Here is an 18,283-nt window from a genome sequence, read left to right on the forward strand (position 1 = left end):
ACACTAACAAGTTTACTTAAAACTTTCAAACAATATTAATGGGCTCTCTTGGCAGTTATAGATTAGGTATTCTGGGATAATTCTGGGTGAAGAAAAGTTTTGAAAATAAAATGGTAGACCAAGACTTCCACTTCCAGTTATGATGGAAAAACTGGAAACAGATTCCTGCTATAAACAATCAGAAAAATATATTTAGAGTATATATTGAGGTAACTGCATGGGATATTAGGCCATGAGCAGTGCTGAATGGTAATGCCAAAGAAGGAATACAAATTAGGTAAGCCAGATATTTGCCTCAACTTTCTACCTGGAGGTACTTTTCCACACATCAGTACAGGCTTTCCGGATCTTAGTGCAAAGATGATCCCAAGACAATGGTGGTCTCACTGAGTTGAGGGGAAAGGAATCAGAATTCAGGAAGTCTGAGAGCTAGAATTTGCAAGACAGACTACAAGGAGCTTGACAAAGAAGAGTTCTAGACACCTGCATAGGGATCCACAAGTCTGTTGTGGAAAAAGCCACACAAGAATAGATTAAAAATGCCCCAAGGCTGGGCAAAAAGTGACAGAGAGCTCTATACTGAAGACTTCTCAAAGCTCACACAGTTTTCAGCCCTCATACCAATGTTAGAGATTCTTGTGGAATATCTACAGCATTCAGTGGGTACTCCAGATGATTTAAACCTTGGTAAGGGTACTAACTCTCCCAAAAGACTACTCTAAATCCATCCTATAAAAGTTAGATGCAAGCCACTGAAGAATAAAGTTGATTCAAATGTAACTTCATTTCTGACAGATAAACTACAATACTACTAACAAGAATACAAAAAACCTGGCACTCAACAATACAACTTCATAACATTGAGCATTCAATAAAAAATTACTAGGTATAATATGGAGCAGGAAAAAGTAACATAACTAGGATAAAATTCAGTCAATTGAAAATGCAGAAATGGCAGAAATAATGGCATTAGCAATCTAGTTAATAAGCTATTTTAAGTATGCTCAATCCTGCAAAAGATATCATCAGCATAATGAGGAAAGAAATGGTATATAATAAAGAACTAGATAAAACATCAAGAAACAAAGAACATATAAAATGAAAAATTAATTGGATGGAAGTAATCAGATAAGAATGCAAGATTAGTAAATCTGAAGACATGCTTCAAGTACCTGAACTTAACTACAGACAAAAAAAGACTAACAAACTTTAATACAGGGCTGTCACTAAAAATATTTTTTAAAGCGATATGGAAATTTTAAAAATCCTAAAAAAGATTTTCCAAACAATTGGAAATAAACAAAAGTTAAACAGAAGAAACAAATATGTAAAAAAAAAAGATTTTAATATTTTATTCCAACCATATCAATATATATTAAATACAAATGGTCTAACCATACCAAATAAAAGACAGAGAATGCTAGATTGGATACAAATAAAGTTTTTAAAGCAGGACCCACCTAAATGCTCTCTACAAGAAATTTTTAAGTATAAAGACATATAACTTAAAGGCAAAAGGGTGGGGGAAAACAAATATATATCATGCAAACATGAACTTCAAGGAAGCTTGAATAGCTAGCTATATTAATATCACACATATAAAACTCAAATGTAAAAGGATAGGGAAACAAATATAACGTCATACGAGCTCGAACAAGAAAGTCGGAGTACCTATATTAATATCAGACGAAGTATACTTTGTGTAATATTACCAGGGACAAACAGGAAAGTTACATAATAATAAGGGGATCTATTCTCCATGCAGACCCAACAGTCATAAGTGTGTATTCTTCTCTAAAAACAGAGCTTCAAAATACATGGTTAAAACTGAAAAGAGAAATAGACAAATCCAGAATTGAAACAACACATATCTGAATAACTCTTGCATCAAATGAAATCACAGAAACATAACTTCACTTAAAGAAATGAAAAAGAAAGCACACTGTCAGTTATCCTATACAAGAATGTTCACTCTTGTACATGAAGAAGGCCAGCTAAAAACTGGATACAAATCAAATGTCCATCAGCAGGTTGATGGATAAACAAATTGTAAGATAGTCATATAATGGAATATCTCTTGGCATTAAACAGTATTATTATACACTCAAAAATTTGGATTTATCTCAAAACATTCTATGCTAGATGCAAGAGTACATACTACATGATTTCATTTTATGAAATTCAAGAAAAAGGAAAATTAATCTATAATGGCAGAAAGCAGATCAGCAGTTGTTCAGAGCAGAGGGAAGTTTTAAGAGTGATTAAATGCTCTCTGTCTTGATATACACGGTACTTACATAGCGTTCATATCTGTTCAAATCAACCAAATTAGCTAACTGTATATTGAAAAGGAATGCATTTTACAATAGATAAATCAGTAAAACAGATTTTTTTAAATAGCAGGCCATGCATGTGGTAAACATGTATTTCTTGGGGATGTTATATAATTAACAGTAATAATAAGAGGAAGTAACTACAACCATGGAACACCTGTGTTTAGGTTCTCTAAATATTATATGATAAGGAACTCGTTCAATATTCAAAGCATACACAGTAAATTCAGACTTGCCCATATCAGTTACCAGGTAGTAACTGGTACAAACAAGATTCAAACCAGGTGTGGCTGACTCTTAATACTCTATGTTCTGACCTCATTACTGCCTTAAAACATAGTAAGATATTACAAGCTAAATGTTCTTCATATAAGCCAAAGGAAGAAAGCCTCAAAATATTAATTGATGAGATTGAAATGATATATATTTACTTTACTTAATATTAAAAACATCACCAACATTTATATAATACTCCACCTAAAATAGCAGTATGCACTCTTCTCAAGGCACATGGAACATTATACAGGACTAACAATATGTTAGACCATAAAACAAATGTCTATAAATGTAAAAGGATACATGTCAAAGAAACTGTATTCTTCAACCACAATTGATGAAATTAAAAATCAGTAACATAAGGACATTAGGAAAGTTCAGAAACATAAGAAAATTAAACAGTCTTAAATAACCAATGGGTCAAAGAAAAAAATCACAAGGGAACTCAAAAAATACTTTGAGATTAACAAAAAAAGGAAAATAAAACACACCAAAATTTATGGCATGAAGTAAAAGAGGAGCATAAAGGTTACTGACCCATAAATACCTATGTTAAAAAAAGATTTCAAATTAATACTCTAAACTTTTACCTTTAAAAACTAGTAAAAGAGCAAACTAACCCAAAGAAAGTAGGAAAAAACAAATATTAGAGAAAAATGAAATCGAGAATAGAAAAATCAAAGCAAAATCAATGTAATTAGAAGTTCATTCATTAAAACAGTCAACAAAATTGACAAACCTTTAGTTAGTATGACCAAGAAAAAAAGATGACCCTCATTACTAAAATCAGAAAACAGGGAACAATACTCCCAACCTTACTGAAGTAAAAAAGGACTTTGAAAAAAGCATTATGAACAATTCTGTGCCAACCAATCAGATAACCTAGATGAACTGGATAATTTCCTCAAAGAAACACTTGCAACTCTCAGAAAAAACAAAAATTGGAACACACCTACATAATAAGTACAAATGCTGAATTACTAAAAGATAAAAAATACACAAACTGGACTTAATCAACATTGAACACTTTTGTGCACCAAAGGACACCATCAAACGTGAAAAGAAAACACAGGAGAAAATAGCTAAAAATCATGTATCTGATAAGGGATTAATGTCTAGAATAAAGGACTCCTACATCTCAGCAAGAACTGCACAATTCAAAAATGAGCAAAGGACTTGAACAGACATTCTCTAAAGAACATACATAATAGCCAATAAGCACAGGAAAAGATGATCAACATCACCACTCATTAGGGAAATGCAAATCAAACCACAATAAGATACCATTTCACACCCATTAGAATGGGTTATTATTTTAAGAAAAGAAAAAAGAAGAGGAAAATATCAAGTATTGGAGATGTGGAGAAATTGGAAGCCTTATACATTTTTGGTGGGAATGTAAAATGGTGTAGCCACTAAGGAAAAGTTTGGGAATTCCACAAAAAGTTAAACATAAAATTGACGTATGGATCTAGAGGGTTAAGATGGCAGCATAAGAGGTGAGATAGAGGCTTCCTCCTAAAACTGCATATAATATGAAAATATAATTAATACAACTAATCCTGAAAAAGCAACAGGAAAAAGGACTGCTCCAAACTGCATATATCTGGAGAAAAGAATAAACCTCACGGAACAGGGTAATGTACCTGGCCGGGCAGATCCCAAGACCTCCCCCCCCCCCCCAGCTCACTGGCAGGAGGAAGAGAAACAGAGCGGGGAGGGAGTGGAGGCCTGGACTGCTGAATACCTAACTCTGGAGATCTGCTCTGGGAGCACAAACCTACATTTCATGGTGCTTGCATGGTACTCTCGTGATTTGGGGGTTGGAAAGCTAAGACACACAGAATTCCTGGAGAGACTGAGGTTCCAGCTGCTTATGAGAAGCAGTGATCCATATCCAACTGCTCTGGGACAAAAGAAAGGCGGGCAGTCTGAGAGATTTACTAACAGCAAGAGGGCTGCTAAGGGGCAAAGACTGCACAGAGCTTACTGCTCAGGAGAATGGACAGGTAGACAAAATTTCTGGGTAGCAATCTGCCCAGCATGTTGGGAACTTTCACGATCTTCAGGTGCTCCTGCTCCCTGGCTGGCCACACAGCTCCAAGGACCCCCTGCCGTGATACACAGCCTACTGCAACTTTCCCCCAGCCAGCCCCACCTGGCTCGCAAATAAGCAAACCCTACCCTGGCGTTAGGGCAGCCAGAGAAAAGACCTGTATACAGCAAAAAAAAAAGAAAACACAAAGCATAGAGGCTTATAGCTGTGTGCTCGGTCCACAGCAGCTGGAAAGCAGGAAACAGCTCTTTCCTCCCCGCAGGCACTAATACCACTCCTCTGAGACCCCTGACATTGCTGCAGGCGCTGAGCAGTTCCAGAGAGTAGAGCTTCTGGACACTAGAGGGCACCATGTACAAATATGAAATGCCAAAGGAACCTGGTTCAAAGTAAAATTATGAATATAACCCCTGAGAAAGATTCAAATGACATCGACCTCATGAATCTTCCTGAAAGGCTTTCAAAATAAAAATCATTAACATGCTCATAGAGGTACAAAAAAATATTCAAGAACTCAGGGATGAATTGCAGTCTGAAATCCAGAACTGAATCCAGGTTCTGAGATACAGAACACAGTATCAGAAATGAAACATACAATGTAAAGTTTTAAAAGCAGATTAGATATAGTGGAGGAGACGATGAATGAAATAGAAATTAGAGACGAAGAATACAAAGAAGCTGAGGCACAGAGAAAAAAGGATCTTTAAGAATGAAAGAATATTGAGAGAACTGTGTGACCAATCCAAATGGAACAATATTTGCATTATAGGGGTACCAGAAGAAGAAGAAGAGAGAAGAAAGAATAGAAAGTATCTTTGAGGAGGTAATTGCTGAAAACTTCCCCAATCTGGGGAAGGAGAGAGTCTCTCAAGCCATGGAAGTGCACAGATATCCCAAGGATAGACAAAACCAAGACACATAGCAATTAAAATGGCAAAGATCAAGGATAAGGACAGATTATTAAAAGCAGCCAGAGAGAGAAATAAGATCACATACAAAGAGAAGCCCACAAGGCTATCATCAGACTTCTCAGCAGAAACCTTACAGGCCACAAGGGAGTGGCATGATGTATTTAATGCACTGAAGCAGAATGGTCTGGAACCAAGAATACTTAATCTGGCAAGATTATCACTTAAATTTGAAGGAGGGATTAAACAATTTCCAAATAAGCAAAACAAAGAGAATTTACTTCCCAAAATCCATCCCTACAGTCTATTTTGGAGGGACTGCTATAGATGGAAGTGTTCCTAAGGTTTAATAGCTGTCACCAGAGGTAATAAAACCAGAGTAAAGAAAGTGGAACAGTTCATTACTAAGCAAATGCAAAATTAAATCAATGATCCCTAAAGCCAATCAAGGGATAGACAAAGAGTACAGAATATGATACCTAATATATAAAGAATGGAGGAGGAAGAAAAAGGAGGAGAAAAAAAGAACCTTTAGATTATGTTTGTAATAGCATATTACATGAATTAAGTTAGACTCTTAGATAGTAAGGAAGTTAACCTTGAACCTTTGGTAAATAGGAATCCAAAGCCTGCAATGGCCATAAATACAAACCTATCGATAATCACCCTACATGTACATGGACTGAATGCACCAATCGAAAGACATAGAGTCACGGTATGGATAAAAAAACAAGACCCTTCTATATGCTGCCTACAAGAGACTCACTTTAAACCCAAAGCCATACACAGACTAAAAGTGAAGGGATAGAAAAAGATATTTCATGCAACTAATAGGGAGAAAAAAGCAGGAGTTGCAGTACTTGTATCAGACAAGATAGACTTCAAAACAAAGTCACAAGAGACAAAGGAGGACATTACATAATGATACAGGGGTTAATCCAACAAGAAGATATAACCATTATAAATATCTATGCACCCAACACAGGAGCACCTACATATGTGAAACAAGTACTAACAGAATTAAAAGGGGAAATAGAATGCAATGCATTCATTCTAGACTTCAACACTCCACTCACACAAAAGGACAGATCAACCAGACAAAAAATAAGTAAAGAGACTTAGGCACAGAACAGCACATTAGAAGAGATGGACCTAACAGACATCTACAGAACTCTACACCCAAAGGCAGCAGAATACACACTCTTCTCAAGTGCACGTGCAACATTTTCAAGAATAGATCAAATACTAGGCCACAAAAAGAGCCTCGGTAAATTCAGAAAGATTTAAATTGTACCAACCAGTTTCTCAGACCACAAACGTATGAAACTAAAAATAAATTATGCGAAGAAAATGAAAAATCCCACAAACACATGGAGGCTTCACAACAAGCTCCTAAATAACCAATGGATCAATGACCAAATAAACACAGAGATCAATCAATATATGGAGAACAATGACAACAATAATTCAACACCACAAAAATCTGTGGGACACAGTGAAGGCCAGGCTAAGAGAAAAATATATTGCAATTCAGGCCTACCTCAGGAAAGAACAATCCCATATGAACAGTCTAAACTCACAATTAATGAAACTAGAAAAAGAAGAACAAATGAGGCCCAAAGTCAGTAGAAGGAGGGACATAATAAAGATTAGAACAGAAACAAATGAAATCTAGAAGTATAAAACAATAGAAAGAATCAATGAAAGCAAGAGTTGGTACTTCAAGAAAATAAACAAAATAAATAAACCCATAGCCAGACTTACCAAGAAAAAAAGAGTCTGCTCACATAAACATAATCAGAACTAAGATAGGAAAAATCACTATGGACAACACAGAAATATAAAGAATTATTAGAGAATACTATGAAAAATTATATGCCAACAAACTGGATAACCTAGAAGAAATTGACAACTTTCTAGAAAAATACAACCTTCCAAGGATAACCAGAAAGGAACAGAAAACCTGAACAGACCAATTACCAGCAAGGAAATTGAAATGGTAATCGAAAAACTACCTAAGAAAAAAATTCCTGTACCAGATGATTTCACTGCTGAATTTGATCAAACATTTAGTGAAGACCATCCTCCTTAGAGTTTTCCAAAGAGTAGAAGAAAAGGGAATACTTCCAAACTCATTCTATGAAGCCAGCATCACTCTAATACCAAAACCAGGCTAAGACACTACAAAAAAAAGAAAATTACAGACCAATATCCCTGCTGAACATACATGCAAAAATACTCAACAAAATATTAGCAAACCGAATTCAACAATACATCAAAAAGATCATCCATCATGATCAAGTAGGATTTATTCCAGGGATGGAAGGATGGTACAACATCCAAAAATCCATCAGCATCATAAACAACATCAACAAAAATGACAAAAACCACATGATTATCTCCATAGATGCTGAAAAGGCATTTGACAAAATTCAACATCTATTCATGATAAAAACTCTCAACAAAATGGGTATAGAGGGCAAATACCTCAATATACCTCAAAATACCTCATAATAAAGGCCATATATGACAAACCCACAGCCAACATTATACTTAACAGTGAGAAGCTGAAAGCTTTTCCTTTAAGATCGGGAACAAGACAAGCACTCTTCCACTTCTATTCAACATAGTACTGGAGGTCCTAGCCTTGGCAATCAGACAACACAAAGAAATAAAAGGAATCCAGATTGGCAAGAAAGAAGTCAAACAGTCCCTGTTTGCAGATGACATGATATTGTACACAAAAAAACGTAAAGAATCCACTCCAAAACTACTACATTTAATATTTGAATTCAGCAAAGTTGCAGGATACAAAATTAACATGCAGAAATCTGTGGCACTCCTATATACTAAGAATGAACTAGCAGAGAGAGAAATCAGGAAACCAATGCCATTCACAATTGCAACAAAAAGAATAAAATACCTAGGAATAAACCTAACCAAGTAACTGAAAGACCTATACTCTGAAAAATACAGGTAGAAATTACTCTGAGAAATTAAAGAAGATACCAATAAATGGAAACACATCCCGTGCTCATGGATAAGGCAAAGATATCTTTGGCACCAAAACAAAGTTGGCTATAGCACTATAAAAAAGGATAATGCCATAAAAAGCCAATTAGAATACTTATAAGTGCTGATGAACACTTTACATATCCTAGCACAGCAATATCTCACATAAGCCAAAAACCCCTTCAGAATTGTGTACAAAACCGGCACTACTCAACAGCAGAAGTGATACACAAAAATCTATTAACTATCTCATTCTGCTCCATGCATTTTTTTCAATTCAGTGTTTCAGTATTTCCACAAAACACAGAAGTGAACCTGAAGTAATATATATACATTGTTATTAAGTCTTGTAACTTAATGAAGATTATGGTCAGAGCATTGTTTTTTAAAAGGTTTAGGACTAAGTATATTCAAAGGTTAGTATGGATATCATCACGTCAATGACAAATGGAAGTTGACTACAAACACAGTGTCTATATAACTTATCTGTACAAGTACCTTTTTGAGAGTGAAACGGGTTGTTACCTGGGCATAATACAGATAACAGCAGGCATGAAGTGAAATTATCCAAAGCAAACTGAGTGTTATGGTCACACCAGCCAAAACTATGATCACCCACAAAACCATCTTTTTTATGCATAGATCCGGGAAATGTAGTTCATAAGAGGGTGAGAATAAAAAGCTAGTGCAGGTTTCCCCCACTGTCCGAAGTAGCATGTTCCTATGAAACGTTTAGGAAGTTGAAATGGCATGAAGCAAAGAAGCAACTACCGTTCATTTATATGGAAAATTTTTTGAGCATTTCCAGACCCCCAAATTAACCTCAACTTAGCTTTTTTGACAGATCTTGCTGAGGGATACATAAACTAAGACGAGATAAAGCACAGATGCTCACAGACACAATTCAAAGCTCCAGTGCTTGATGTGAGGTGCTGAGTGTTGCTCCCAGGGAATGAGCTAGGTGGGGCCACTCTTACTGCTGGGGGTGCACAGCTGCCTCTCTAACAACTCACTGCAAAACAAATGCTGAATGCTATTTTCACTTTCCACCTTTTTTCATAAAGTGTAAACAGGTACTCATGTAGTTCTTTCCTAAAGGGAATGGCATAACATGAACTTTCAAAAGGCAGGGGACACCTGTACTTTCATGTAGTTTTGGTTTCTAATGTCTTCTCTAATCAGAGGACAGAAAATAGACATTTCCGGAATCTACATACTGCCTTTGCATATGTCAACTCTGATGAACTAAAGCATCAAAGTCAACTCCATTATTCAAAGAGTTACTCCAATCCCCTTCAACAAACTGTACTGTGGGCTTTAAAGGAAACAGAGCTTTAAGAGGGGGCTCTTTCTCTATCAAACCCTCTCTATTCCCACTTCCCTCCCGTCATACCACTCTTAGCCATTCAGTTTCTGTGAGAAGTCATAGCTACTAGAAATAAGCTACCTCATGCTCAAAGATAAATTAAAATTAAGGTGTGAACCCTCCTTAATCTTCAGACCCAAATATCACAGAGCCATGCTACTGTGCTTTAATCTGCAATTCAGACTTTTCCAATATCCCATACAAAACACCGACGCTGAAGAACGTAAAGCTCTATGGCAACTGTGGAAAGAATATATTCTTTAAATGAATTTTATCAGCAGTCATTCCTCTGATCTAAAAATGAATAAAGAAAACATCTCACTCTTGCTCACTCACTCCACTGGAAAAGTACCCAGAAAGCAAAAGTCCTCCACATATAGTGGTATATGTTTATGTCAGTGCTAAAGAATATTGACCCTTATGATAAATCCAGTTTGGTTACCAATAACATCAGAGTGAATCACCTGCTCCATGTAAATTAAAATTACATTGCAAAAAAATATTCAACAGTTGCAAATGACTCGGTTGATAATGGTTTCATAAACTAATGTTATGCCATTATCTTCACTTTGCCTTTTATGACTTTTCATACACTGAAAGTTTTATTACATCATGCATACAAAGCAAAACCATAAAAGGACACCATTAATGTAAATCTTCATGACTACCAAATAAGTTAAGATTTCATATGTTGGCTGTCCCTGTTTATAAATATGTACACATGGGAAAAACTCTTTCAACATGGAATAATATTTTTCTGTGAAAAGTCATAAATAAGTGTTAGGTGAAAGTAAACCTTTACATTACATTCAAATTCTTATGTGTCTCAAGTATCAAAAATGGAATTTACTATTTTATTAAGATCTACTGCTTTGTTCTAAATAGATATTTCATTGTTTTGCTATATAGTTCAAAGTTCTGATACAATATTTACAGAACTAATAGGCCTCTGTGGCAAATTATATATTCCAAAGATAACCATGATAAGTCCATTCCCACATGTTCTTCTATGATATGACCCTGCCACTTCCCAAAGAGAGATAAAGTCTAATAATTCTCCCCTTGAATCTGGGCAGATCTCAGGGACCTGCTTGACCACAAGAATGTAGGAAGTGACATTCCGAGACTATTAGTTCATAAGAAGCCATGCAGACTACACGTACATCACTTAGAACATTTGCTCCTAGGATGCTCCCTCTGGGAACCCAGTCACTACTCTGTGAGAAACTCAAGTCACATGCGGAGGCCTCAGTAAACATTTTAAATGATGGACTCAGCTAGGGTCCTAGGTGATAACCAGCCATCAATTGCCAGCCATAATGAGCACACATTCCAGTCAGGCCTTCAGATGACTCCAGTCCCAGCCACTATCTGATTACTTCATGACAGAACCCAAGCAAGAAATGCCCATCTGTTAACCACAGAACTGTGAACATAATAACTTGCTCTTTTAAGCCACTAAGTCTTAGGATGGTGTGTTAGGTAGCAATAGGTCACTAGACTCACCTCTAACACAGTGTGTTTGCATATAGGGCCATGTTGCTTTAAACATGCATACTCAGAGCAAGAATTACACTCATGGCAGCTGTAACTGTGAGGCAGCACATACAAGCTCACTAAGTGAAGAGCAGGAACAAGTTTTTAGGAGAAATACAATTTGAGGGGCTGCAAAAGAATGCAGGTAAATTCAACAAGTTAAACATGCATATAACAGCTCAAATCTATACTCAGAATATACAGAAAACTAAGACTGATTTTGCATTCCTGCAATTCTCTTTTCAAAGAATAATTGTGGGTAAAATTGCAGTAGTTCCAGAATCTCTTACCTGGCCTTAGTACATCTCCATATCCAATAGCTGTTTCCAAGGGGTGGAGAGAAGTAATCCATCGCCACATCAACAGGTGATTATCAATAGGTGATCACATAGGGGAGTGAGAGGGCATACCTGGACCTGAGAGGTTGGGTGGTATCCCTTTTTGCAACCGGGATGCGAGAGACATTCTTGGGTGTGCAGAAGTGGAAGACTGCTTATAAGCAATAAATGGGTTTCTCCCACTTTATTTCTACCTTTGACTGATTTTGGTTCAAAGGTAATTTGCCCCAGGCTGGGAGGCAGATTTACCCCCCAGAGTTACTATAATGAAATTTCAGATCTCTGAATAGCCCCCAAGTAAATTTCTAAAATCATCATCACATTATTTATAAATGTTTACCTACTTTTAGGTATGTTGTAGTTATGACAACACTAATCTCTAATCACCAGTCAATGAGACTACCTGAGTCTTTCTATTAATATATGAAGAGAAAACCAAAAATATTTAATGATTCTGAATGAGTCAAGATTTGCGGTATCTTATGCCTTATAAAACTTTGTAAAAGTTTGTTTCAAATACATCTGATTGCTATATCTCATTTGAAAAGTACTTTTGTATCATAAAAATGACAGGTTAAACTGTGATAAGTTTTATACTTTTAAGGAAATTATTACTATTGAAAAGAGAAAATTTAAATTCTAATTATTTTATCTACTACTCAAATCCATCAATGATTTTAGATCAATAAAAATGAGGATACCTCCTCTTAATTACTTCCCTCATGGGGCTTGAGAGAAGAATAATAGGACATTTTCCTTAAATTACTGCAAATATAAAAGAAAAACAGTATAAACAAACAAACAAAAACTAATAGTAATAAGCATATAAAGAACAGTTAATGAATATACTTGCATAGTTAACCTCTAAACACCTATAAAGAAAGAATGAAAAAGTACAAAGACACTAGCAGTTTGTTTCTAAACAGGGGCACCACTGGGTGTTCAGGGTAGAATAATTCTTTGTAGTGTAAGACAATCACACCCCTGGTCCCCACTCAATCAGTGTCATTAATAACCCCTGTCACTGTGATAACCAAAACCATCCTTAATAGAACAATACCACCAGGGCTAGACAAAAGCACCACTGTGATAGAGAAGAAAAATATCTAAAGCTTGACAGACCTCATCTTAAAAGGAGAGTTCAATGCTTCCTTATCAGTATATTATTACAATATTCCTAGAATCATGCCTGGGATTTAGAGACATTCAACAATGTTTCTACAACAAAGCACAGATATATCTTATTCTTCTATCAAGTTACTTTTACAACTTTCACTTTTAAAGCTATTTTAGAGTGATTAGAACTTTACGTTTTCATTGTACAAGCTATAAAAAGTGCTTTACTGCAATTTACATTCAAGTACTTATGTATATCTATATGAGGGGGTAAATGTGTATGCATCATTTTTATAAGTCTAAGTATATGCGAGTACCTAGCAGTCACACATTAAAAGATATAGGAACTCAAATCTTTGCTGAGTTAACAAAAATATATTTACCCTATTAACAGATAGCAAAGACCTCCTTAAATATTGAGAGGAGTCTAATTTAGGGGATGCCTTTCCAAAGTATAAAGGCATTACACTAACTATAAAGAAACTCTAATATAAAATATGAAAGGGATCAGAACTGAAATGAATATTCAATGGAATATTCAAAAACTATACTTGATTTGTATATTCCACCCTGCTGAGGTTCCTAGGACAGCAGACTCCAGCTAACTCCCATGTGTCTGAAACAAAAACTCAGATACTCTCTGAGGATACTGATAACTCAAATCAGAACATACCGCAATTGCTCCTCCTCACCTCTGTACCAGTGTCCTCTGTTCTTGAAGTTATCAATGTCCCCTTATTTTTAATTCTTTCACAGCATCCAGCAGAGTAAACACTATATCTTCATTGAAGCATCTTGGCCTCGACAATTTGTAACTTCCGTTTTCAATAAAACCTTCTAACTTTTCCTTCATGTTGACATCAATCCACTGTTCTGGTGGACTGACTTTGTTCTGACAGGGAAATGGACTCCAATCAGTCCAGTATGTACAGATTGCATTTTCCAAAGGAGGCCACAACAAGATTTTTCATCTCTCATGTGCTTCTAGAACCTATCTATTTCCACATCGAGAGGTGAGGCTTATACCCCTTCCAGGGTAGATCTTTGTAACCACCTTGACCATGTAAAAATATCTGAAGTGACATCGTGTGACTTCCAATGCTAGGTTATTACAGTACAATGAACCTCTGATTTGTTCTCACGGGAATGCTTGCTCTTGGCATCCAGCGCAATGCTGTGAGGAAGCCCATGCAGCCCACAGAGAGGCCCATGTCCCCCACAGCCCTGGCCTGGCTCTCAGCCAACAGCCTGAAACAGCTGGCCACCAAGTAGATGAGCCATTTTCAAAGCAGATCCTCCAGGTCCCACTTGAGCCTTCCTAGCTGATACCACATGGAACAGAGAGAAGTTGTCCCCTCTGAGCCCTGTCCAAATTGCAGATTCATGGACAAAATAATGATCATTATTGTTTTAAACCACTCAGCTTGGAGCTAGTTTATTACACAGCAATAACTAATTAATACATAGTCCCAAACCCAAATCCACCCTCCTCTCCATACTGTGGCCACTTCTCAACCCAGGATTGCTCCAGCTTCACTTCAAGTGTTTTTTGCACAAGATACTACAAAGGCAGCCATTATTCATAATAGAATTGTATTGATTTTCCCCACAATTAGATTTATTTGGCTCCTTGCCTCTGTGGGATCATTTTCAAATATTCTATCCTTTATAAGCAGCTAATGTAAAATTTCAGGTTGTTTGTCAGAAGCTTCTGGCAATTGGCTTTCAAATTCAGGAGAAAATTAAAAGTTTTGCTATGATAGATGTGTGTTGAGAAATTAAGAATTAATTTGCTTTGCCACACAAAAAGGCTACACCAGTCTTCCCTCTGGGTGTGTTTGCCATACTGCTCAGCATAAGTGCCATCGAGTGATCCTCTAAATTTGGAAAAGGTCCACATGACGCCATTTCGATAGATTTGTATAATCTGATAACCCCACCATTGGATACTTGGTGTGTTTGTTTTGATTGTGGGCCTGAAAAGTGCACTGGAACGTAAACTTATATTACCTATAACAGTTGGCTCCAGGTCCATGAAGAGTGCTCTGGGCACATGCTTCCCAGCTCTTCTCTCACAAAAGAAGGTATCAAAAGATGCATCCATATGATCCATTCTAGCACTTTCCAACTGATCCTTTTTACTGTTGAGAACAGTGCCATCCGGCTGAATTCCATGTTCCAGACAATAGAGTTCCCAGCAAGCATCCCCACTCTGGATGCCAGCTTGGCCAATACGAATGGAAAGGCACTCCCTCTGAAATAAGCCATAGTAAGTTAGCATTGAGTAGGCCTTCTCAGATAACATGAGCTTCATCACTCAGCATTCAGACACCGAGCTAGCCTTGGTGAAATGTGTTATAAGGCTGATTAAAGGTGTCTCATGGAAACCAAAAGCCAGGGTACAAGAACAGTTGAATTAAAGACAACAATTCCATTCAAAGTTTCAACAACATAAACTACGCACCTATTGTGTAATGGGCTAAGAACAAGTTAAGACTATATATATATTATATACCATATATGTATAAAATCAAGCTGTTTTAATCCCCCCAAAAATTAGCTAGTTATTGGAAAGGTATAAAACCAAAATCAATGTATAGCCTTGACACAGTTTAAAACCCACTACAGATAAATTAAAGATGTTACCTTTTCATATCTTAAGATTTTTACATTTACTGTTCATATATGCTCTAGATAAGGAAGGATGGCCTAAGCTTAAAAGTAGTGAAAAATTAATTGGGGGGGGGGGAATCTAGTAACCACAATGTTGCTCATGTGGTTGTATATTAATGATGTCAAAATTAAAAAAAAAAGATTTTTAAAAGTAGTGAAAATTTCACCAAGGAAACATGCAATAGATTTGACAACTCCAAATGTAAAAATTCTATACCATAATAAATACCGATGCATACAAAAATTGATTTATATACAGCCTTTCATATATAAGGGTTATATATAAACCAGTTTTATGTTCATCAGTTACAAAAGAAACACTTGCAACATCTACTAGATAAACAGGCAAACGACATAAACAAATGAATTACAAAAGAAAGAAAGAATCTAAAACACAAAGTTTAGGCACAATGGCATTCACAGATTTATTAACTAAATGAGTGAAAACATCAACTTAATCATTCACCTACTGCTGGGCATTTAAAGGAAGATCATCAATACAGTAGTATGTTGTGCATTTATTACCCTTAATAATACCTTAATTAATATTATCTTAAATATTTACCCCCAAAAAGGTATGAAGTGGGAAATGCTCATAACATACTAAGTACAGAGTATATAAGCTTTTTGTTGATTGTATATAAAGTATGTCAAATACATTTAAAACTAAGCATTGAAAACTGTCTTGAAAAATGTGAAGTATTGGCGGGGGGGGACTTGATAATATGGGTGAATGTAGTAACCACAATGTTGCTCATGTGAAACCTTTATGTGTATCAATGATACCTTAATGAAAAAATTGCAAAGTATTAACTCTAGTTATATCTGGGTAGTAAGTGGTCTTTTTGGTTTAAACTTCACTGTTTTCTTTCACCCATATCAGACCCCACATCTCCTATCCCACTTTTAAATCACTATCCACATTTTTTAAAAGAGCAAACAACTCTTTTTGTTATTTAAACATACACAGTTTTAGTAGACATCTAAGAGAGGGAAAGGAAAAGTTAAATCCTGAAAATCTAAAGGGATTACAATCACTGACTTTAATATCATTGAGCTTTGATTGCAAGGGTCATGGAACAAATCTACACAGGAGGTCTTAGAGAGCGAGAAGGCCATTTTCTGCATCATCAGGGCCCTTCAGGAGGTTTGCCTGTTGATGTGCTAGGTAACCCTACCCCCTTTTCCCAAGGTCTGAGCTTCAGCTACAAAAAGCCTACCAGTCGCAGGTGGGAGGGAGCTCTGGCTGGTCACACCCCTGCAATCTGACTTGGACTCTCTTCCTGCTCAGCCCCGTCAAACCTTGTACTTAGTCTCCTTGATTCTCAAGGCACAACGCAGCTCTCTCTCCTCTTTGAAGAATTCATGTTCATTACTTGAGCAGAGCTTCCCTCTTGTTCTACTTCTCTGCAATTATCAGTCTCTCATGTGATTGTGAACTCAATTTGCAATGCACTTAGTACCAATCAATACTCCCACCTTTACCTGGCACATAAAAATCAAAACAATACATTCCATCATAAACAGCTTTCTACCACCCCTATCTGCAAAGAACAGTTTCATTCCTTTCACCTGTGGGACTTAAAATGATCTCAGTACATTGTAAGCTACTGTAAACAGATCAGACTCACCTAAATCCCTAGATGTAGGTAAAAATTTAAAGGTTAGGGGGCATTTTGTGTCTCTACATCATTGAAACCATGTACATGTAGATTTCTCTCACAGCAGTCTTCCTCAGCTGTTTACCACCCAGTCGTGTGGGATGCACACATGCCATGTGCTCACAATACCAACATAAAAAAACCACTGCTGCTTTGCATGTGATCTGCTACCCACGTAGTTCAGACAGAGGAGTGATACTGTCCTTTTTTTAATTTGGCAGGAATACTTGGCCCAAGAAGAATCGACTTTGCCCTTCCTGGTTTGAGAAGCAACTGAGCTTACAACATCACTCTGTTCCAAGGTACCGAAGGCTGTCTTCACCTTATTCTTCCCTCCTTTCCAAACTATGTGTTAAAATAATAGTCACACTCTAAGACTGTAAAATGTCCACTGAATATCAACATTGGTAACTCACAGCACATTAATAAATGCTACTACAAAGCTTCTTTGAATTACTAGGAAGGCATAATCTTCTAGTTAACTTTTTTTTAGATAAATAGGAACTGCAAATTCATACACAGTTGTAAGAAATAGTACAAAAAGATAGCATGTGCCCCTTAGCCATTTTCCCCAATGGAAATATCTTGCAAGACTATAATACAATATCACACCCATAATACTGACATTGATACACTTAAGACAGGATATTTCCATCCCTCATGTGGGAAAGCATAATTTTAAGAGCAAAACAACGTAAACGTCCTTACAATGTCAAAGAGAGGGTCCAATGGGGTGAGAAGATCAAAGATGAAAAAGCAGTTTGAAAGGTTTCCATTTAAGAATTAAAAATTCTAAGATGTTAAACATTTCTGTAACTGACACATAAGTGATTAAAGAGACAGTGGATCTTAAAAGGTGCCCCAAACAGAATCACTGTAAGTAACTATTGTCATTATTGTCCCCAAAGAACTCCAGAGAGGACAGAGAAGATCTTGCACTTTACCCTGCCAGGCATTTATGAGCTTAGCAATGGAAACGTGTGTCTGAAGTCCCCAGAAACTCTAAAA

General features: G+C 36.4%; 1 protein-coding gene across 1 annotated transcript in view; it reads left to right on the forward strand.

Moving 5' to 3' along the window:
* LOC140847837 (serine/threonine-protein kinase TAO1-like) overlaps window positions 1-18,283 on the forward strand; it is a 95,895-nt gene extending 77,612 nt beyond the window's left edge. The window contains exons 14-15 of the mRNA XM_073229226.1: window positions 17,497-17,577; window positions 18,184-18,283. Coding sequence (XP_073085327.1) covers window positions 17,497-17,541 — 45 coding nt within the window. The 3' untranslated portion in view covers window positions 17,542-17,577; window positions 18,184-18,283. The remainder of the gene's footprint in view (window positions 1-17,496; window positions 17,578-18,183) is intronic.

Source organism: Manis javanica, chromosome 2, assembly GCF_040802235.1.
Source record: "Manis javanica isolate MJ-LG chromosome 2, MJ_LKY, whole genome shotgun sequence".
NCBI classification, from domain to species: Eukaryota; Metazoa; Chordata; class Mammalia; order Pholidota; family Manidae; genus Manis; species Manis javanica.